Genomic DNA, 21,872 nt, shown 5'->3' on the forward strand with positions numbered 1-21,872 from the left:
TCTTTTTCATGTCTTTTCAGCTCGAATGCCAAGGTAGCCTTTTTGTTTCTTCTAAGTACACGCGAGAGCGCTGTACACTATCCAATCCACCTCTCACTCATCTCAAGCCAGTGGCAAAACGAGCATCTCATCATCCAAATACACAAAGCCGGTGATTCCTTCAAATCCTCCACTGCATCCACTTAACACTCAATCCCGTCAACCGCCGCTCCTGAGCTTCCTCTTAGACTTGACCTTATCCTCCTCCTCCATCGCAGACGCCTGGCGCGTCTTGCGTACAGAAGGCTGCTTAGCCGGCGCTAGGACTGCTTTGGACTTTGCTGGCGCTTTGGCCTTCGGGGTGGGTTTGGCTGCTGCTGGGGCAGGCATGGTAAGGACATTGGCAGCTTTCTTGGCCTGTCGTGTCAAAGGAGGCGTGAATCCAAACTTGTTCTTGGCGTGGGCTGCGGCTTTGGGAGCGATGCTGCGAGCTGGGGTGGTGGTGGCGCGAGACCTGGTTTGGCGGATGGTGTGGCCACCGAGCATCAGGGGCTTGTTCTTGAGCTTTGGCTTCTTCGACGGCGGGGGAGTGTCGCTGTCTTCGGCAGACGCTTCGATGGTTTCTCGTGCATCCTCGAAATCATCGTCGTCGTCTTCAACGGTGTTTTCAGGGTAGCCGTTGTCCTCGTGAGCATCATAGTCGCCTTCAGGCTCGTCTAAGATGCTCTGCTTAGTGGTTCTTCTGAGGGGCCTCGGGGGTGTGGGCAAGTCAATTTCCGGGCTAGGTCCTTTAATATCAATCTTTGGCTCTGGGAATAGTAGCGACAATTCCTCCTCTTTTTCTTCCTTAGACTTGGTCTTTTCCTCCTTCTCGGGTGAAGCATTGCGTTTCCTTGTGGTACGAGGAGCAGGAGTTTTCTTTGCCCTCACAGCCTTCGCGGTAGTAGCCTTAGGCTTTGATGCAGGACGTTTGGGTGCCTTGGTAGTGGTATCAGGGACGCCCAAGTCTCCAAAGGGATCAACAGAGTCAGCGTTGCTCACTGGAACAGTCGGCGAGTCTGCGGAGGCTGGCACACTCGAAATCAGTTCGCCTAAAGCATTCGGCTTATGGGGTGGAAATAGCTTGCGTGATATAGGCTTTGCTTTTGACGGGTGCTCTCTGTACAGGGTCTGAGTGAGGTCTCGCAGTTCACGTTTTGAGACTGACGGTCTCGACATCGGTGTACCTAGAACGATCTCTGCGGCGGGTGTTTGCTTGCTAGGTGTGACCAGCTTCTCGACGTCACTGTAGTGCTCGTCCATGTCGGCACTGTCGCCTCCCTGGTCAGATGGAGCACTGATGATGGCATCATCAGATTCAACTACTATGGGTGCCTTTGCAGATGATCCGGTATGTTTTAATACACTTCCATGCTTGATTGATAGAGTCGGTTCTGCTTTGGTAATGTCCACATGAGTAGCCTCTTTCTTTGACTTGGCCGCAGCACGTTTGCTCTTAGCTGGCGGTGGCGTAGATTCGTGTTCCTGGTCTTTGGGAGCTTTGCTAGGCTTCTTGTTTGCAGCTTTGATAGCACGTGCCTTAGCAAGGGAAGCCACAATAGCCTTCCGCTTTTTCTTAGCTGGACCGTCTGAATCACTTTCGGAAACGCTCGCTGTGTTCTTGGACGCTTTCGGTCGCTTATGCGGGTGAACAGACTGAGTTTCGGGTTCAGCCACTGCCGTTGTAGAACCAAGGTCTTCGGTAGTATCCAGATTGTGGGCAAACGATACAGGTTCCATCCGATCTTCTTCGGGAATTGCTGCCACACTGGTACTATCATCGACGTCAGGTACAGTGATGTTGTCTTCAACCGTAGTATTCGGCTCTACGTCGGATGGGGCTGGAGGCTTGGACAGCCTATGAGCCAGTTTCGCCGCACTTGCGTTCTGTTCATCCGCGGGCACTTCAGCGGGCGAGATCTGAGATTTCTCATGACGTACTTCGTCTTCAGATGGGAACGGTAGGGGCGGTAAGGCCACATTGCTTTCCAACTGCAGCTCCGACGTCGGACCCGCAAATAACGGACTTGCTTGTACCGATACCTCTCCAGCTGTGATCTCCGGAGCTTTGCTAATTGATGGATCGCTATGCTCACGATTCTTTGAGGGCAAAGATTCGGAGAGAACGCTAGGCAGTGAGTCGGCGGCCGCATCCCGCAACTGCGCTTGCCATGGCCCTTCGACATCCTCTTGGACACGCGAGAGTGCCTCAGGCGATTCTGGGCTTGACGAGTCACCCTCAGTGATTATGGAAGAATCTGGTAGAACGGAAGTTGTAAGTTCAGACCTGGCTTCCGGCGCCTCATCGGCTTTCAAGTGTGCCGGAGAGTCTCGCACTTCAGGAAGCGCTTCTGGCGGCAATTGCAGAGGTTCGATAGCAGGCTCAATCTGCATCGCGGAGTGGTCATCGAGCTGCCCTTCGTTATCCAAACGATCTTTCTGCGGCTGAATTTGGCTTAATGCTTCCAAAGCACTTTGAATAGCTTCTTCATCGTATTCACTACCAGAATTACGCGGCGTCTGTTGTACTTGATCTGAGGTTATGTGCGATTTTGGCTGCATCGACACGCCCGTCCGTAGCTTTTGGGAAGCTGTTTCGACCTGTGAAGAGTTTTCTAGGTTTGAATTGTGCACTGCGAGGCTGTCATGTCTTGAAGAAGCCGATGCAAGGGGGATCGTTGATGCCTCCGCAGCCTTGTCATCTTCTGAGCCAGAACAAGATTGCAACTCGGAAAGCATGTTACCTTCAGCATCATGGAGGACTAGTATAGGGTAAGTTTTAACAGGCCCCTCTTCGGCAGCCACGTTGTCCTGCATCTGAGGGCCGATGTTCAAGCGCTCGGTTTCAGCAACGATGGTGAGGTCGTCGATATCCATGAGATCCGGGGCTTCGACATGCTTCTCATCGATCGCTGGCAGGCCAGATTCCACTTTCTCGGTAATATGTGGAAGTATGTTCGTATGCGAAGCCGTCTTTTCGCGTTCCGGGCCAAGCTTGGAGGCTGGCGACGTAGGATGTGTGTGTTCCGCGCTCGTGTTGGATTCTGTGGGAACGATTGCGGTTCCATCAGACAGTGGGGCTTTGCTCGGCTTTTTGACAGGAGTTTCGGGTTGAGTGGTCGGCGAATCTACCTTTTCAGAGAGATTTGGGGCTTCGCGATCGATGGGACCAGCATTCTGACCTTGGTCATCCAAGCATCGAGTATCGGCGACACTGGTAGCTTCAACCTCTTCCTCGCCCTGATTCTTGTTTGACAGCTCACTAGCGTTCACCTCGTTGTCTTTATCGCTCGCCCAATCGAAACTCTCAATATCCTGCAGACCGTCTTCCCAAGTATTCGTATGCGGGCTGTACGCGTAGTAATCCGGTAGGTGTTGCTGGCTTTCGATGCGACCGTCCGTGTGCACGTGTTGCGCTTCGTTCGTGTAACCTAGCTCTCCTAAGGACCAAGGAGCTACCACCTCAGCCTCCAACATCTCGTAACCAACCAACTCTCCAAATAAGTCGGGACCATAGGCGGTACAAGAGGGCAGATTCGGGTCGTCAAAGCGCGCGGAAGGTCCGTCCGGATCGTATTCGAAATCCATTTCGTGGGTGGGGGAGTAGATACGCATATCTGTTGTCTAAGCAAACTGATCCAAAAAAGGCAACCGTGCAAACAGTCTTTTGTTGGCCTGTAGCGTTTTGCTCTTTCGCGCATCCAAAGGCGGCGATTCTTGGTAATTGAGACCGGCGCACGTATCCGCTATTCTTTCATGACCAATTGATACTCGCGTGCACGCGTATCTCTCAAGTGGTGAGGGGATGGGGTTGAGAGCGCGCCGCTGCAGGTTGGTGAAGTAGTTGAGTGTTGGAGCCGTGCGTAGTCGCTGGTTCTAGCTCGCTTCCCAATTAGGCTTTGGTAAGTGAAAGAGTCTTAGCGAACAGTCCTATTCAGGAGCATAAAGGTGACATGTTGTCAAGTAAGTGTTACCGGGATTTGTTGTAGTAATCTGGGCACTGTAATCTGTGATCTGCGACCTGTAAACCGTAATCTGGTAACAGTAACCTGTAGACGGTAGCCTGTAAACCGTAAACCGTAAACCGTAAACGCGTTCTCACGTGATGTGAACGCGCCTTGTCAGCCCACATACCTAGACAAACGACCTGACATGCTAGTTCACGAACATATTTTTCTCATCGTGAACTTCACCGTAAAAAGCATGGACTCGTGTACGAATATATTATAACGCGTAAAAAGTCCAGTCGCTGGTGGGTATCATGTTCAAGCCGCCAGCTCTTCACCAGTTCTCCAATCCTTGCTCAGCCAAATCTGATAGTGTGTGCGAAATGAAGCGCCAAGAAGGGTCGATCGTATAGGAAGTCGCGGAGGTCTCGTCGAATAAGTCAAGGTTCGTCATATCGGTATCGCATTGCTGATAGCATTGCCCGTGTCCACAGGTAAAGCCAGTACACTGCTGCGATTAGTATCAAGTTCGAGAATGCGGCCAGGAAACTTACGTCTTTCCGGCATCAGTTGCGCAACAGCAGCAGAGAAGCGATGCTGGCCAACAGAAGATCTGGGAAACATGAGCGGATTGTTGCGCGTATGTGGGGTATCTAGGGAAGTCGTACAGCCATGCCGACCGTGACTACGAAGCCAATAGTAGGCCCAATGACCTTGCAATGACATGGGTTCTGATCGCTATTTGTGGGCGTGTGGTTAGCAAAGGCATGAACGTTCAGCTCGCGAATTACCTACGTTCCGCACTGGATGCACAGAGGAAGAGGAACGAAGTCGCACATGTTGTCAAGAGGAGAATGACGGAGACGCTACGAGTGGATTCGCTGGTTTGGAGATACGAGATGCAGTGCTGCAAGTCGCTGAGGGGACGCAGTAGACAATAAAGATGTTGGAAGTAGGAAGGCTGACAGGAAGTCGCGATGCTTGTTGTCGCGCTAGTGTCGTCATCGGGCTTCGATTCGCGATCGCCGGGAGACACGCGTCAGCCGCAATGCGCTTCTTCAATTCGATCCTCTGCATTCACCAACAAGGCTTGCCCTGAACCTGACCTAGCTAATGTAGCTATTTACAAGATGCGTTTTCGCGAACCTGGTTTCGGAGTATGTTCCAGGCCAGTAGATGGCAGCTGTCTGGCACCTGCCAGTCTGCTCGGAGGCCGGAGATGACGACGCAGATTCCTAGTAAACACCGCCTCCTACTACGTGACATAGTCCACTATACTGCTTGTGTCTTCGGTTGAGTTCCACGAGGTCGTTACGAGCGCGCCAAATGAAGGAATACACTCTGAGACGTTGTTTGTCGCGTATTGGGATATTAGGCGGACAGTCGTCAACACGGCAATCAGCCATCAGTCCTCCATCTCTTCCCGTATCAGCTCTACCTCGACAGTCCTTTGGCCCTCTTGGATTTTGCCCTTCAGTCCATCGTTGTATTTGTCGAAGCAGAGTCTCCATAGACCCGGCTCGCCTTCGCTCTCAACGGCGATAAAGCCCTCCCAGTTCTCGAAGGTGTAGCGCTTCTCTCCGTTTGAGCCGACGCGGGCGTCGAAAGGCCCAGCCTGCCCCTCCTCCGCGTCAACGCGTAGTCCATGGCTGAACTGAAAGATGTCGGATTCGGTATCCAGATAGACCCAATTGAGTTGCGGCGGGTTATCTGAGATGGTAGATACGATGCCTTCGTAATCTTTCTTTGGGAAAGGAAGGTAATACCCGGTGAAAGGATGATGCGTCGGTCCTTCGTATGTTGATAGCTGGACGTACAATCTGCCGCCGCATAGTACAATTCGACTGTTCTTGAACAACTCCTTGCGATCTTCCGGCGTTCTCATGGTCGCTCGACATCGCATGTGACATTTCTCGCCTTTCCAGTCGTCGTCCTCTTCCTCAGCCTCTTTCTTTGCGTTTTCCGTTTGACTTTGCAGGGTCAGAACGGATGTGGCGGTCATAGGGACCGTTCCCACGAGAGCCAGGAGGCCGAACACCATTTTTTAAAGTCTATTGATGCAGAGACGGTACGTTGAAATACTTCGAAGGTCGTGTTTAGGTACAAAGTGTGACATGTGCTGACTGGTGAGGTGGCACCCGTGGACATGTGTTGCGTCGGAAGCCCTACATCACGACGCGACAAAAAGCAATAGATCACAATCGCACTTCATGCATCTCGCGTAAAAGCCCATGACGAAAGTCAAGGCGATCATGATGTGGCTGCATGAGCAAAGCTACAAAGCCAATCAAGCAGTAGTGCGCGGCTAACTTCCGGTACCCGCTCCACTTAGTTCCAGATGATCGACAGATCAATAGTGAATGCCGGCGCCAATGACGAACAACAAGCCTCATATGGCTGATCCTTGGAACTCATGAGTTGTGAATCCGCTTTGGGCGAGAGACCATAGCCTTATGGAGGAATCGTAGTCGAGGCTACAGCATTAGTCGGTTGCTTTACCCACCTCCTGCATTAGAGCTGTGAGCAAGCTCGAATCGTAGGCCATGTCGAAGCCAATTCACCACTCATGCTCGTGAGGATCACCTCGCCGACCCGTCGATCGATGATGTACCTGCGGCTGATAGATGCGGGAGCTTCGGACATGTCCGTCCATCACCTCCGATCGAGAAGTTTATGAACCAAGGCTTGCTCGCAAAACCCATCGGAATCTACTCCTCCAAACCCTCCCTATTAACACTTTGAGTTCTGGCGTGGTCAGCACAACTCCCGCATCGCAGGAAAGCGAAGATACCGCATTTGACTATACCTCCACCGCACCCCCAACTCACTCCACCGCAAACACCGGACTCCGAAGTCGCACCAGAATCTGAGTTCAAGATGGCGGACGCGACCAAGAAGTACGCCAGTCACATCCGCGATACCTCTTGTCATGCCATATCTAACATATTCATAGCCTGACCGACACGGCCAACAATGCCACCGGCGGCCGCGACGGCGGACCTGGTGAGACAATTGGGAAACTAGGCAACACAGCCACCAGCGCTGTGGCACCAAAGAACAAGAACAAGAAGAAGAAAGGTGGCAATGGCAACAACGAAGAGGAAGACGAAGAGACCACTGAGGGTTTCGGTCTTGACAACGGATCTGATGTGAAGGGTAGCTTGAAGGTGCACATCAAGTTAGACCTAGAAGCAGATATCAAGGTCTATGCGAGGATCAGGGGAGATATCGCGATCGGTATCTTGTAAGATAGAGTGGCGCCAAAATCCGAATAGCACATCGTGTGTCAAGTTCTGGGTCGTGACAGTCAGACATTGATCTTTTTCTCGAGTCCTAATCGCAAGTAATTCGACATGTTTATTACTTCATATCATGTGCCCAAGCTATTGGAAAGGCGACACAAGTGAATTCGTGATGCTGAGTTGCTGAAGGGCGTACTCTCTGGATGTAAGATGGATGCCCCGATCTACTTACTCGACCTTTCCTGCCTCGGCTAGAAGCACTGGACCCTGAACGTCAGGCTGCATACCAAAAATATGCTGAGAGTCATCCACCATGTCGCCAAACAATGCGCCGGCCGCTACCCCACGCCTTTCCAGAGTTCCAACAGTCGCTACATCGATTATTCTGCTCACGGCGCGACTTCCACAAGCTCTCGAGGGTTCCGCGACGCGTACAAGTGCGACAAGCGTATGGGAAGAAAGGCAACATGGCGGGGTATGAAGACTGGTCGCAACAGCAATTGATTGCGAGAATACAAGAATTAGAGAAGCAAGTCGGAGGGAATACTCAAGGCGCGACTGAAGAGCAGTCCCCGGTGCCTACGAACGAACAGACATCACCACCTCCAGACTCGCCAAAGTCATTAGCCTTTCGCAGAGCCAACAAGCCGCCACCGAAGGCGTTCGATGCCTCGAGATACAGCACGCGGTTGATCGCACTGAAATTTGCATATCTGGGGCAAAAGTACAATGGATTTGAGCATCACAATAACAACACCACGCCATTACCTACAATCGAGGAAGAAGTCTGGAAGGCGCTGATCAAGACGCGGTTGATAAGTCCTATACCTACGGAAGGTGACGAGAGAAGATATGAAAGAATCGATAGAAAGACCTTTGCAAAATGGGATAGGGAAGGTGCGGATGTAAACTGGGATGGCTGCGAATACTCCAAGTGTGGAAGAACAGATCGGGGTGTCAGTGCTTTTGGGCAGGTCATTGGGGTGAGGGTTAGAAGTAACAAGCCCAAACCTGTAGAAAAGATGGGAGGCGAGGAGGAAGTGGACAACGAAGAATCATTGCCTTCTTCAAACGATACCCAGACCATCCCATCAAAGCCGTTCAACGATCTCACCGACGAACTACCGTACATCCAGCTTCTAAACCGCGTCCTTCCTCCCGACATTCGTGTTTACGCGTGGTGCCCCAACCCACCAGAAGACTTTAGTGCACGCTTCTCCTGCAAAGAGCGGCGATACAAGTACTTCTTCACCAACCCTTGCTTCGCACCCGTACCCGGCTCCTCTGGTCTATACAAACCCAGCGCATACGGTGCCACCACGGCAGATGACCAAGAAACCATGCGCGAAGGCTGGCTCGATATAGAAGCCATGCGAAAAGGTTGCAAAGAGCTAATTGGCCTCCACGACTTTCGCAACTTCTGCAAAATCGACGCGAGCAAACAGCTAACAAACTTCCAACGGCGAATTTACCACGCTGACATCGAGGAAGTCTCTCCACTATCTCTCCCAGGCTTCCTGTCACACCCTGCTCTATCCGCGCCATCTCTGTTAAAGAACGGAGAGCAACCAAAACTATACTCCTTCACCCTCCACGGCTCCGCATTCCTCTGGCACCAAGTCCGCTCTCTAGTCTCCATCCTCTTCCTCATCGGCCAAGGTCTCGAATCTCCCTCGCTGGTCCCCCAACTCCTCGACATCACCGCCAACCCCACACGACCCAAATACGAAATGGCATCCGACGCCCCACTCGTCCTCTGGGATTGCATCTTCCCGCACGCGTCCGAAGTGCAAACCTCGGAAGAACGTGAACGAGGCTACGAAGACCGCCTAGATTGGGTATACATCGGCGACGAAGGCGGCAGCGAGCCCAAAGCCAGAGGAACAGGCAAAGGCGGCGGTCCCAGCACGATCGGCCGCGGGAAATGGGGTCGCGGCGGCGTGATCGATGATGTCTGGGAGATGTGGCGGGGGAACAAGGTCGATGAAACGCTTTCGGCGCTTTTGCTTGATAAGATTGCGGGCCTGGGACAGTCGACGCTGGACGCTGAGGTACCCGTTGAGCAGCAGAGTATTGGGATAGCGAGGGGCGGACCGCGGTTGTTTGATGGAGGGGACATCGGGAAGGCGAAGGGGAATTATATGCCGCTGCTGCAGAGGGAGAGGCAGGAGTCTGTTGAGGTGGTCAATGAACGGTATAGAGTGAGGAGGGGTATTGATGCTCGCGTTAAAACGACGGACGATGACGGGGATGAGTAGTTTACTGAAGGCGAGAGATAGAATCGGGTTTGCTCGTTCGACACGACATTACAATTGAAATATGCCTGGTCGAGCAAAAGAGAAACTTTATTGGGTATCATGATTTGTTGCTGCATCTTCCAATCTTTGGCCACGGTAGTCCATCCTTCACTCCCCTTAACCCCGATATCCCAAAAGCCACCATCCACCATCTAATCCCCAGTATTCAACTCCAAATCGATCTGCACGCCATTGCTTATAGCATAGTCCTCACACGTCAAATTGTCATGAAACGGCCTCTCCCCCTGTCTCTTGAGCATAATCTCATGTACCGGCCTGCCAATCTTCGCTGCCACCATAGCCTTCAGTAGTTTAATAGGGTCGCTGGGCAGACACGGGACTTGTGTTTTCGTTCCCAGACGGTCATTGATAGTGACGAGGATCATGTGCTCAGAAGGTGCCGCAGGAGCGGCTGCGGGTTTCTTCTCTTTGGGTTTGCTGTCGCGGTCTCGTTCGCTGTCTCGTGGTTTGCGGTCGCGAGAGCGGGAACGGCGGCGCCGGTCGCGGCTTCTGTCTCGTCTGCGCTCGCGGGAGTTGTCTCGTGGACGGCGGTCGCGTTCTCTAGAGCCGTCGCGTCTGCGATCGCGATCGCGGTCTGAATCTCGTGGTCGTCGCTCTCGGTCGCGATCGTCGCGTCGTCTGTCTGGGTCGCGGCGGTCGCGATCGCCTTTGTACTTTAGGCCGCTGAAGGTTTTGGGCTTGCGCGGGCCGGGTGATCTTCGTGGGGAGCGAGAGCGGGAGCGCTCTGTTTTTGAAGACTCCATCGCTAGTGATTTGTGTATGAGATGTGTGTCGTGTTAGTGGAGTGGGAAGAGCAAGTGCAGGTCAGGCAGCTTCGTGGAAAACGTGAGCTCGGCATTGCGCTTATCGATAAGCAAGCTAGCTGGAGCGCGTCATCCCGTCCCGCGAGGCTTCCTTTCACCCCCACATCCCGCCGTCTGTACTTGTTCCCGTCTAGCGATGCCTCCTTCAATTCGAGTATGATGTTGAAGCTTATTGACCGCTTCAACTCTCCGCCGGCGCAGACGCTGCAAGTACTGCAGCCTACATCGTCGACCATCACATACACGGTCTCGACGCGTTCTGTACCCAGGACCCTTCCCGCTTTGGTAGCATACTATGCAGGGATACTGACGAGAGCGCTGCTGGGTATAACTAGCGTCCTGTTATTATGGATGAAATGGCGCGTCACACAAGCTCAGTCTCTGGATCTGTCGCTGGGTGTATTGAGCCATGAGACAGAAAGGCAACTAGTAAAGCTGGCGGAAGCCTGCCAATGGCGATATCTGGTACCCAGTACATTGCTCATACTCTTCCTAGTCTTCCGCCGAAACTATACAGGTACTTTCTTCGCCGTCTTCTCAGCCCCCCCTAAGCCCAAGCTAATACAGATCACAGAAGAATCACTCACCGTGCTCCGCGGCCTCGGCGTCCAGACCTCGACCACTTCCTCTACGTATCTCCAGACACCTACTACGCGCTTCATACCGACTACAAGTATACAGGACGTCTTCATACACGAGGCGTTCAAGGGGTTCGAAGTGAGGTTCTTCCTCATGATTGTAGTGGAAGGAGAGGGAGAGGTGGTCGTAGTCTTCCCGAGGCTCTTGCCGAGAAGGGCGACACTGGAGACTGTTTGGCGGGGCGTCAGGGGTGGGTTGTGGGAAGATAGCGTCAAAGTGAGGACAGAAAAACCAGGGCTGTGAAGACAGCGGAGACTAGAAACGCAATGTCATTTTGCGTTTGCGGTGCGCACAACAATGGCCGAATGACCAGGACCTTATCTACGTCCCACATAGCATCTGACGAGAAGTCTAAGTAAGCCTTCTCAGAGATATCGTGATAATGAAGTCGTACCTTCAAATTCGCTGCGTTACGGCTTCCTACACACGGCTCCTCCATGTCTCCTGAACTCGGAGCAGGAACCGCGCCCAATCTCTTCCATACTGGTATCAATCTCCTACTGGTGTCCAAATCCCAAATACGCCATGAATCCAACCTGGTGCCCCCATCATGAGCTTCCCCTCAATATCTGTACCTGGTAGAATAATCCTTCGGGCTAACCACCAAACCCCTCCCCTTCTTCGCGCCCCGATAAACAGTCTCAATAATATCAATAAACTCCTGCTTATCCTCCAACACCCAATTCAGCTTATTATTGTTTCCTGTCCCGAAATCGCACATCATATGTTTGTTGCGGAAGAAGAACATGACGGTACACGGGTCGTAGAGCTCGTACATGGCTTTGAAGTCGGGGACTTCGTCGAGGTCGCAGAGGTAGATGGCGCAGAAGTTCTTGACTCGGTCGGCGATCTTGTAGAGGACTTCGTCTTGTTGCATGCAGTCTGGGTCCGAGTCGCGCCCGAAGCGGATGAGGACGAGGCGGTCTTCTTCGCTGAGGATCGCTTGGTCGACGTGCCAGCCTGTACGGAGGTGGGGGAGGACTACGGAGCCCATGGTGGGTGGATGTGCGTGTGGAGCTGAACTTGGAGTTGGACGTGTGCGACCGTAGAAGATGGGTGGCCGAGCTGGTCGACGGCGAAGGCGGGCACGTTAGACTGGCTACGGTGAGTCGATATGTGCTTTGCGCGATCGTGCGACAAGAACGTGTAGCGCGTTGGGACGTTCGTATAATTATGTTTGCGCGATTCTTCAAGGTATGGGAGGGTTGAAAGAAAGTTAGTCGCGCCAGGCAGCTGCCGCCCGTGATCTAGAAAGTTCCCGAGGTCGCCCCACTGGACTTCGACCTTAACACCTTGATACCTCTTACAATCCTTTCACTATTTCCTACGTGCAACACTTAATACATAAGGCGCGATAAAATCCCTTTATTCCGATAAACCTACTTAATACATGGCAGCGGAATTCGGCTTGAGTGGACCTCGATTGGCTCCATAGACTCACCTCCCGGGCATGCAACCACTCTACCTTGCCACTTGGGCAGACGTCGACGACAGTTATATTGGCCTATAGCGCCATATCAGGCAGGTTTCCCGCATACTTTACTTGATCAGTACCTCGGACCACGTCCATAAAGCGTCTGGGTTCTTGTTAAAGGCGCTACATCTGTCCTCCTATCCTTGGCTGTGTTTGCTTTGTTGCAGCCTTCTCAAGTCTGTGTAGCGTTCATTTGCGCTTTGTAGTTGACCGCCTTTTCTATACAATTGATCTAATCCACATCTGCTGCTACCATCCGGACACGTCGGCTGATGTACCAGCAGCCTGGGTGATGGCAAGAGGTATAGTCTTAACGAGCTGCAGACTGCCCGCATCCCGCTCAAGTCCCCCGGGAACCAATAGCATGTCCGCTGTGTGTGGGTACACTTTCGTAAGAGCAGACTAGCAAAGAGGCCTAGTCCAGTCATAGATAACCTACTCGACTCCCCTGCGATGGGTGTGGACAAAAGGTGTGCGGGACGGGGCGCGCGGGATCGGGAGTACCCATGGTCATGGCCGGTAGGATTCAGTTTTGATGCAGCACCAGGCATCCTCTCGACGCGTTTGTTGCAGCTCTATTAAAATACGGAAAGTTGCGAATCGTTGAGTACAGCATTCACAGACTCTATGCTAAGGAAACATTACAGCCGTTGTCGGGAAAGTCTACCACTGTCACACGCCACCATCTCACATCGATCAGGAAGGTCTAAGTCGGACCCAAATGCCATTTTTGGGATAGATTCGGGTGTTTCCGTAGGTTTGTTTGTGCATGTGGGTGCTAATATACGTGTAGGCATCGTCAGGGTGATGCTGCAGCGCACCTATTGCATTAGCGAACAGCCAGAGTGAAGCTTCATCGGTCTACTTCATCGGCGCACATCACGAGGACGTCGCCTTAACAGACACGGAGAAAGAAACTGGTTCGAGCAAAGCCGATTATGGGGGGTTCTTCCTGCGAAAATCTGTTTACAGAGTACAACCTCCGTCATGCCTGAGTTAACCTACTGCGTCGTCGCGCCGAACGACACACACCACGTTGATTGTTACGGTACTGCGAGTCGGACCGATATCATATTCAGCACCCGCCCATGCATACTACAGAGGAGGACTATGTCCTCCAACCGGCCGATGGGTGTGCCACCTATTCAATGTGCCAAGAGTAAACGCGTGACAACAGTCTGAAGGTAGGAGCACTCCTTCGTGCTTGTTATGTGGACGGAAACTCTGGCTCAGCAGATTTTATCCGCCTATTCCGTTGTTCGCGTACTCGATGTGTCTTTCAGGTGATGGTGATGGTGATGGTGATGGGCGTCTGCTTGATTGTCTCGCCACGGCAAAACTTGACTGCTCTAATCCGCACTGGGTTGATGTCCTGCACCGCTTCCCCTTACCCCGTTTACGAGTATCGTACGATACAACTAGGCCTTACTAGAAATAGATCAGGACAATTGAGATGGTGTCGAGCAACACTAGTTGGTGGCAAAGAGAAGCATCTGCATGTGCAGACCAGACACCAACCAAAGACGTTGTTAGCAGTCCATCACATAGGGCTCAGAATACTATAGATGACTCAGCTGAGTAGGTCCGGTAAGTTCTATCATAGGCCCAAATCTTTCTTTGTTTTTCAGGCATCCGGCTCCAAGGGATACATCTGGTAGCCGAGAAATCTCAAGCTGTGCTGCAGCCAAGATTATTGATCCCTTTCTGCAGAAAGTATGAGACGAAGGGATTTGCTTTTGCTGCTCTGGAAGTCTACATAAGACCTCCAGTGCTCACTGAAAGCTTCAATACCATCAGCATCGCACCTTCCTCATCACAATCAGACTAACACTCTTCTCGACCATTCATCATTTCTCAAACATATCACAATGTCCGACTACACCGGCCCCGGATTGTACGAAATCCTGCCCAGATATGCTCCGGAGATGAGCTTGAACGTCTGGGGCGCAGCAACGACAGCCGGCACGCAAGTGAAGCTATAGTAAGTTACTCGAGCAGTCAGAGAGAGCATGTTGACTAACTTCATCCAGCCAGAGAACCAAAAGCGCCGACAACACTCATTTTGAGATCGTAGCAGCAGGAGGCACGGATGCCAAGCCCGAAAAAGGCGATCGTGAATACCACATCATCGCCGCCTGCTCTGGCCTCTATCTGACTTCGGCCGGTAATTCGAAACCAGACTGACATGTATGTTCTCCTCACATGGCTAACCAATCTAGGGCCAAAAGCTGGTTACATCAAGACGGAGCTTCGCAAGCCGCTCGACAGCACCATCCGCTGGAAGATCGTGCACTGCGGAAACGGTTCTTACCGGTAAGTGGCTCCGTACAGCCCCACTTGGCCTTGAGTTCGCTTTCTGACGCGCGTGTGCATGTGTTAGTATCAACAATGTCGATGGGAAGACGCAGCTCAATGTCGCTGGTGGTGGCAAGACCAGCGGCACCGACATGATTGGTTGGCAATTTTCTGACGGCTCTGAGAACACGGAGTTCCGTCTCATGGCTGTTTAAGTGATACGGGGGAGACTCGAGTTTATTGTCTTGTGTTGAACAGGATTGTAGAATCTGTCGCTCACTTACAAAGTCCATTCAATCAACAGGCTGATATGCTTCCGAATGATTGTGATGGGTGATGAGGCTTGTGCTTTCAGTGAGACGACGCTAACAGCTCACTCATCAGTCCCTTATTACCTCTGCCTAGGTTAGTATCGATGCATGTTAGAAGTATGTCTTGGCCACTGCGCACTTGTTGACAGCTGACTTCATGTGAGGTTCAGCAACTTTCACGGTCTCTTCCTCATATCAGACAAACGTTGCTTTCCTTGGTTGTTACATGTAAAATATATCGATACACTAGACTATTTTCCCATGGAAGGGACTACAAAGTGTACCTGTAGAAAGGACTCTTGTCACCCATGAGCAACAACTCCTGCTCGGAGTATCTCGCGCGAATAGCCTCCTCTCCGTGCTCAGCAATCAGCTCATCCCTCTTACGGTTCTCCTTTGCATACGCCCACCTCAATACCAAAGTCATGAGGATCGCGGTGCAGCACATGGCCAAACTAGCCGAGAAACCTGTCGTGTACTTTGGTGCTTCGCGTGCCAGATACACGTTGCTGCCCATGATTCCACCCATGTTTCCAACGGAGATAAGCAGAGCCATGCCAACAGCGCGTTTTGACGATGGGGCGAGAGAGTTGCCGATCCAGGAGACGAGACATGTGAAGGGGCAGTAGAGACCACCGGCAACGGGGAAGAGGAAACCGTAGGTGATGCCAGGGTATTTGGGCTTGGGGATAGCAAGCTGAGCGATGAAGCCGCACACAGCGATCGAGTAGCCTGCAATGATGTATGGGGAGCGCTTGCGCGTCAGATCGGAGGCCCACGCAAAGATGAGGGTAAGAATAGCGGCGAATACGTAGATGGGGATCGTGAGGAGCTGAGCGTTGGCACTGGTATATCCGAGTCCTTGAATAACAGAGGGCACGGTCGCGGTGAATCTGTATGAAACTGTTAGAGATGAAACCGCAGCAAAGCTGGATATCTTCAGCTTACCCATAAACACCAACAGTGTTTCCCCAGAAAATGACCGTAGCAGCCCAGATCTTCCAGTCGGAAAGACCAGCAAGAATCTGTTCTTTTCCGATCTTGTCGCTGTTGGTGGCTTGTCCCTGGCCAGACCCGGAGTCGTTGGCCAATCGGGAAACAAGCAAGTCGCGCTCCGGTTGTGTCAGAAACTTCGCGGTCTCTGGACTATCGGGGAGAATCTTCCAGATGATGAGCGCGAGCGCTACTGGAATCAATCCCTCTATGAGAAAGATCCATTGCCATCCTGCGAGTCCAGAGCGTCCATCAAGTTGTTCGATACCGTAGGCGAGGAGACCACTGAAAGCACCAGCGAGGGAGGCGGCTACGTAGAAGACAGCCATGCGGCGCTGAAGTTCGAAACGACGGTACCAGAGAGTAAGCAAGAATGTTGCTGCTGGAAAGAAGCCAGACTGCGAATGTAAGCAAGTGTTCTCCATCTTGAACCAAGATGCTGGGGACCTACCTCTGTTACACCCAAGAAGAATCTTCCAGCGAGCAGACCACCATAACTGGACGTGAGTCCCATCAATGTCATGACGAGACCCCAGCAGAACATGAGGATCGCCATCCAATGACTTGGTCGCATCATCTTGAGCACGATGTTGCTGGGTACTTCGAGAATTGTGTACGGAACGAAGAATAGAGTAACGGCAGTGTTGTACTGAATACCGTTCATCTTGAGGTCATCCGTCATACCAGCAATCTTCGCGTTACCGACTACAGCACGTTAGCAATTCGTTCCAATGCATCTCTCAGAAATGAATATGTCCAAACGTACTGTTACTCCGATCGATAAACGCAACAAGATAGAGGAGCGAAAGCATAGGGACAAGTCTCATGTCAACTTTCCTCAAAACGCGCGCTGCCTCCTTCTCCTCCAGTTCGACATTTTGCGCTTCAAGCTCGCCAGTTCCGGAGGAGTTCGAGATCTTCTCCGCCACATTCTCAGCCCGCTGGTGCTCAGTAGAGAGCTTGCCGTGATCGAACGTTGTCGCCATCGTGTGAATATTGCACCGCGTCTGCTTCAATGCAAAGGCGGGTGAGGAGGCTGGCAGGGCAATGCACGAATGCTTCCCCATGGGCAACCCCTACCCTTTAAAGCATCTCGGTAGAATGCAAAGCCCGACATCATCCATCTCAACGGCATACCTTCTTCGGCAGCGTTACCCACTTACATGCATGCCTTGCCTCCCGTCAGCGCAATCGAGCCTCTTGTGTGGAGGCGGGTAGAAAGCATCTTGGCTTCTGGGGTAGCAAGCGGCGCTTTTGCGGGGTAGTCTGGAGGGATCATCATGCGCGGCGTCGGCACGTGCTGCACGATCTGCATGTCGCTGTGACGTATGGTTCGACCATCTGTCAAACGGCACCGCGTTTACTGGAGATGTGCAGGGGCGCATTTGCCGATCTCAGAAGCCGCGGTGTCGGTGTGGCCTGGTTGAAGGGCCGGTGGTGGTTTTCGATGCGAGGTGCGTGCTGGGCGGTTGTCGGATGGGTGCCGTCGGCGATAGACCGAGGAAAAAGAAAGTCCGGTCGGTGGCAGCACCGCTTGCAATGGGCTTCTTGAGCTTACACTTGATGACAGCATCGCCTTGCTACGAAGACGTACGTCTTCTCATGTCTCTTTTGAGACCATATGAGTTAGGTTCGCGATGACTGTCTAACGTTTGGTGCCAGCCTTGGTGGTGCTGTTCTTATCAGAAGAGCCGTGGATGAATATAGGAAGTCTCGCCGAGGACGTGTTACCCGTAAACCTTCACAGCACAGACACCATTCCCCAGCCTCGCTCCACAGTTGCCGTCACTTTTGCTCTTCGACTAGGGAATACAACTCTATTGTGGTCTCCGACGATGAAATATCGTACGAAGTTTCGCGCCCAGTATTGAACCTCAAAATGTTGTATCCATTACAATGACCATGGTATATAATCCCGAGGTCTTGCAGACAAACTCCTATCCTGGCTATTGGCCATTCCCGAAATCGCCTAAACGCCGTCTAATGCTCCCAAATCTCCTTCTCCCATGTCCAACAGCTCTCAAATCGAGCTAGGATACATCATAACCCGAAGACTCGCACCAAATGACTTTGGCGGGAGGTTGTTCTGGAAAGATGCGCGAACAACACCAGAGTTGCCTGTTCTTGAATCAATATCTTTTCTTTCGCAAGTCTGACAAGCTGTACGAACCATGTGTCCTGCGGATCTTGCCCCAGATCACACGAGGACCTTCTTCTTTGCTGCTGGCAACGCGGTAGACATATGCGACGCGCTTGCCGAGATACCACTGCGCGTCTTGCGTGCTGTCGACGCCTTCAAGCGCGAGGAGGCTCACGTTGGGGTTTGTGTTGCGTTTGCCGCGCTGGTAGCTGACATGGCGGGCTTTGACGTATACTGCACAAACTATTACTACCTGCACAGCGGCGTGAAACTGCTGCTACTTACGACGGTGGCTCTTTTCTGAAGACATCGCGATTTTTACAATTGTTTGTTTATCGTCGGAAGGTGAGTTTTGGTCGATTGGTGTGCGCTCGGTAGACTGCTTACCTAACATATATGGGTCTTCGAAGTTCAGACAGCGCGTGGTAATAATGTAGGCACCTACTGCTGCGATCGACGGCTGACGGTTAGTTGCCTAATCCGGACTATCGTCACAGACAGAGCGCAGCAACATCTAACCTCCCCGCTGAGTTCAGACTACGGCAACCACGAATGTAACGACTTTGACAGCTTTTTTGTCAATCCTAGATCGCGAATACCTCAAGTACTTTCGACTCCTTCCTGCCGCCTGTTGTCAACTCACACCATCACATCATCCTGGCTTCATCATTTCACGGGTGTTAATATTCAGGAATGTACGTTTCTCAGTCGATATTAAAGCTATTCAAACAAGCAACTATTGGAACAAGAAACCAACGCAACTACTAGGCTAAACCGTGCGCCTAGTTTTCGACCATACAACGGCCGAGGGGTATACAGCTTTCGTCAATCATCCGTGTTTATGCCCCTGGAGAACGCCAACAAGAAATGCATCTTCCAACCCACGAGAGGTCGTATACTTGCGAGAACCAACGCACAGATATGCAAACACGAGAAAAAAAGCAAGACAATAAAGAAGAATGCCCACAGGCAAGGAATTTGATTCCGGCTGATCAATTTCGATTCGTGTGAAGGTGAGGAACGCCGAAACAATGCAGTATAAACAATTTTTTTACGATGAGGAGGTAGGGCTTGGCTCCTCCTCATCTGACTCGTAGGTGAGGGTGGGCGCTTGCCATTCGACATTGAACTTCTGCTGGTACTCGTGGCTGTTGATGATATCTTCGAATTCAGCTTGACATTCGTCATCAAGTTCGATAATCTCCGCTCCTGGCATGTCGTCGAACATGGACGATGCGGAAGTTGCCATTTGTGCAGGAGTAGCGGCAAGAAGTGACACGTTGCCAGCTTCCGATAGAATGCTTGGTGATGGGTAGGTTGCCTCGCGGAGACGGGAAGGCTTAGCAGGTGTGTGCTTCATTAGTCTCTGGCGCTGGCGCTCAATCTCATCTCCAGGCTGCTGGCGGGTAGGGGTTGGGGGCGCTTCGGGCACATCAGACGCTTCATCCGTAGATCCGCCTGGCAGGGGAGCATGCGCAGGAACGGGGGCTGGTGGGGGTGGTTGGGTCCAGATAGGAGTAGCTTCAGCGTCAGCGCTCTCGCTGCCCATTGTAGAGTCTTCTTCATCAGAATCATCATCGGGGACGCTGAAAGAGCCCATGCCTGGATTATGGGAGTGGGTGTTCTCCTTGGTTGCGCTTTTCAGAACCTCACGATCGTTCTCACGGATCTGTGCCGCGGTGTCGTGTCCTTGTAGTTCGCTAAAGATGTTACCGCCGGTGTTGTGTGAGATGGAGTTGCTGAACATGGGTGATGGGTCGATTGAGCGACGAGGGTGGAAGTCACGGAGTGAAGCGGACTGGCCATGGCTGTTGTAGAGCTTTGGTGAAGTACGCGCGCCGTTGCTGGCGGCGAACTGCTCGTCGATGGTAGGAACTTCGTCGTCGCCCGTGGTGAATTCGTGAGTCTTCTTGTGCTTCTTAGCGGTGTGCTCTTCTTCTTCAGCCACGATATCGAGATAGACAGCCCAGACTGGTACAACATCGTCATCGTCCAGATCACCAAGCGGGTCGCCGAAGCCAGTCTCCCAAGGCTTAGCTGACGGGAAATTCGACAGCTCCTTGCACAGAACGTCCTTCTGAAGACGCGCACGCTTCTCGCTGAAAGCAGTATCGTTCTTCAATTCAGGAATGACCTGCTTGGCCCACTCCTCTGCCTTGTGCCTGTCCTTGCGGTCGACGCCCTTGAGCAGTAGTTTCAGCAGTGTGTTCATGGGCGCACGCCTCTTGTTCGGCGTCTTGACGCGCTCGCCAACAGGTGTAGGAGGGAGGGAGAGGGTCTCGGTGATTGTGTTCTGGGGTGGTAGAGGCTTCGTAACGGTGGGCGATGCGACTTCGGGGGTTGGCGGGGGCTTGGGGGTCGAGGAGAAAAGTCGGGATTTGATAGCAGAGAATGACCTGCTGAAAATGTTGGATGGTGTTGCGACGGGGCGGTTGGGCGTTGCTGTGACATCCTCGAAGGTTCTCTTAGCGGACGGCTGTTGTGGTGAAGGTTCCATGGCGACGTCATTGTCTGAGAATGTTTCGCTGTCATTGCTTAAGGGCTCAACGCGCCTGGTTTCTTTGGCAGAGCTCTCGATCTTGTGGAGGAGCGCAAGGGCTTCCTCGTTGCCATTCACAAACACACCATGTGCCGGAGATGACTCGCTGATTGCTACTAGTTCACTGTCGAATTCTGCGTAACTGACGTTAGCCGGAGTACCGTAGCTAATGTGTGGAATATTCTCTAGTCGCGTGATTTCCATGCGCAGACGCAGGTTCTCGTTCTCGTAGAGGAACATCTGCTGATCTTTCTGCCACATCATCTCTACGAGATTCTGGATGCGAGCCTCCTGGTTTGTGACACGCTCGCGGAGATGATCAATCTCCCTCTCTTGGTGTTCGTACTTCTCCTTGCGGAGCTCGTTGTCGATTTCTTCCTCTGAAGGGGTGTAGCTATGGGGAAGATGGTGCTTACTTTTTGTGAAGAAGGCGCCCATGCCATCTTCATTCTCGGCTTCTGCCTCGTCTTCGGCGCTCTCGATGGCCTTAGCTGCCGCCAGCTTTGCGGCCACTGCCTTTCGTTTCTCACTGGTGACTTTCTGGCGGGCTGTGCCGCGTCCTTGCTTGGCGGGCTTCGTCTGTTCCAGGCTGCGCTGCGGCGAAGCCTCTACGCCTGCCTCTTTCAGCGCCTGGCGACCGGCTCTAGTGAGCTTCTTGGCGACAACAGGCGCTTGCGTCGCGGTCTTGGTTGTTGATGATGTGGTGGTTGTTGTGGTGACGGCGGAAGCGGCGTTTGCGCGTGACGTAGCGCGACCCTTGGTGACTGTCTGCTGCGACTCCGTCACGGTCTGCGACTCGACTTTGGCGGCGGCAGCCTTGGGCTTGCGACCGGGCTTCTTCTTGGGGGCAGCCTCTGGCGCAGGCGACGCCGACTGTGAGCTTTGCCTGGAGGCGGGCTGCGAGGACTCGGTGGCCGCTGTCGCTGCAGTACGACGCGTTGAGCGCCGTGTAGTAGCTGACATGGTACTGCGAGCGCGGTCAGTAGGAGCGGTGCGCAACAGCAGTGGGGACGTACGAGGCAGTTGCGATGCAATTGCCAGTAAGCAGTGAATGATCTGATGGCAGATGCAGCTGCGAAGGTGTGTTGGGATGGTTGCGTTGTCGGGGTGCGTTGGCAAGGGAAGTTGCGATGGAGTTAAGAAAGTTGTACAT

General features: G+C 52.6%; 9 protein-coding genes across 9 annotated transcripts; 3 read left to right on the forward strand and 6 right to left on the reverse strand.

Moving 5' to 3' along the window:
- Positions 1 to 198: 198 nt before the first annotated feature.
- J4E92_003293 (uncharacterized protein) lies at positions 199 to 3,606 on the reverse strand (the record flags this gene model as incomplete). Its single annotated transcript, XM_051494691.1, has 1 exon — positions 199 to 3,606. One exon carries the CDS (start codon positions 3,604 to 3,606, stop codon positions 199 to 201), a length of 3,408 nt encoding a protein of 1,135 aa, XP_051354984.1.
- A 1,764-nt stretch (positions 3,607 to 5,370) lies between these two features.
- J4E92_003294 (uncharacterized protein) lies at positions 5,371 to 6,006 on the reverse strand (the record flags this gene model as incomplete). Its single annotated transcript, XM_051494692.1, has 1 exon — positions 5,371 to 6,006. One exon carries the CDS (start codon positions 6,004 to 6,006, stop codon positions 5,371 to 5,373), a length of 636 nt encoding a protein of 211 aa, XP_051354985.1.
- Positions 6,007 to 6,842: 836 nt separating this feature from the next.
- J4E92_003295 (uncharacterized protein) lies at positions 6,843 to 7,213 on the forward strand (the record flags this gene model as incomplete). The annotated part of the gene is made up of 2 exons (XM_051494693.1): positions 6,843 to 6,862; positions 6,919 to 7,213. The coding sequence occupies 2 exons, from the start codon at positions 6,843 to 6,845 to the stop codon at positions 7,211 to 7,213; spliced, it is 315 nt and encodes a 104-aa protein (XP_051354986.1).
- Positions 7,214 to 7,533: 320 nt separating this feature from the next.
- On the forward strand, positions 7,534 to 9,465 carry J4E92_003296 (uncharacterized protein; the record flags this gene model as incomplete). Its single annotated transcript, XM_051494694.1, has 1 exon — positions 7,534 to 9,465. The coding sequence occupies one exon, from the start codon at positions 7,534 to 7,536 to the stop codon at positions 9,463 to 9,465; it is 1,932 nt and encodes a 643-aa protein (XP_051354987.1).
- Positions 9,466 to 9,656: 191 nt separating this feature from the next.
- J4E92_003297 (uncharacterized protein) lies at positions 9,657 to 10,268 on the reverse strand (the record flags this gene model as incomplete). Its single annotated transcript, XM_051494695.1, has 2 exons — positions 9,657 to 10,221; positions 10,264 to 10,268. 2 exons carry the CDS (start codon positions 10,266 to 10,268, stop codon positions 9,657 to 9,659), a joined length of 570 nt encoding a protein of 189 aa, XP_051354988.1.
- Positions 10,269 to 11,529: 1,261 nt separating this feature from the next.
- TXNL4A_2 (Thioredoxin-like 4A) lies at positions 11,530 to 11,961 on the reverse strand (the record flags this gene model as incomplete). The annotated part of the gene is made up of 1 exon (XM_051494696.1): positions 11,530 to 11,961. One exon carries the CDS (start codon positions 11,959 to 11,961, stop codon positions 11,530 to 11,532), a length of 432 nt encoding a protein of 143 aa, XP_051354989.1.
- A 2,348-nt stretch (positions 11,962 to 14,309) lies between these two features.
- Positions 14,310 to 14,951, forward strand: J4E92_003299 (uncharacterized protein; the record flags this gene model as incomplete). The annotated part of the gene is made up of 4 exons (XM_051494697.1): positions 14,310 to 14,422; positions 14,472 to 14,605; positions 14,661 to 14,754; positions 14,822 to 14,951. The coding sequence occupies 4 exons, from the start codon at positions 14,310 to 14,312 to the stop codon at positions 14,949 to 14,951; spliced, it is 471 nt and encodes a 156-aa protein (XP_051354990.1).
- A 3,109-nt stretch (positions 14,952 to 18,060) lies between these two features.
- On the reverse strand, positions 18,061 to 18,490 carry RPL33A (60S ribosomal protein L33A; the record flags this gene model as incomplete). The annotated part of the gene is made up of 3 exons (XM_051494698.1): positions 18,061 to 18,158; positions 18,211 to 18,414; positions 18,466 to 18,490. The coding sequence occupies 3 exons, from the start codon at positions 18,488 to 18,490 to the stop codon at positions 18,061 to 18,063; spliced, it is 327 nt and encodes a 108-aa protein (XP_051354991.1).
- Positions 18,491 to 19,231: 741 nt separating this feature from the next.
- On the reverse strand, positions 19,232 to 21,872 carry J4E92_003301 (uncharacterized protein; the record flags this gene model as incomplete). The annotated part of the gene is made up of 2 exons (XM_051494699.1): positions 19,232 to 21,686; positions 21,736 to 21,872. The coding sequence occupies 2 exons, from the start codon at positions 21,870 to 21,872 to the stop codon at positions 19,232 to 19,234; spliced, it is 2,592 nt and encodes an 863-aa protein (XP_051354992.1).

Source organism: Alternaria infectoria (assembly GCF_024043175.1).
Source record: "Alternaria infectoria strain BMP 0036 chromosome Unknown scaffold_4, whole genome shotgun sequence".
Classification (NCBI taxonomy): Eukaryota; Fungi; Ascomycota; class Dothideomycetes; order Pleosporales; family Pleosporaceae; genus Alternaria; species Alternaria infectoria.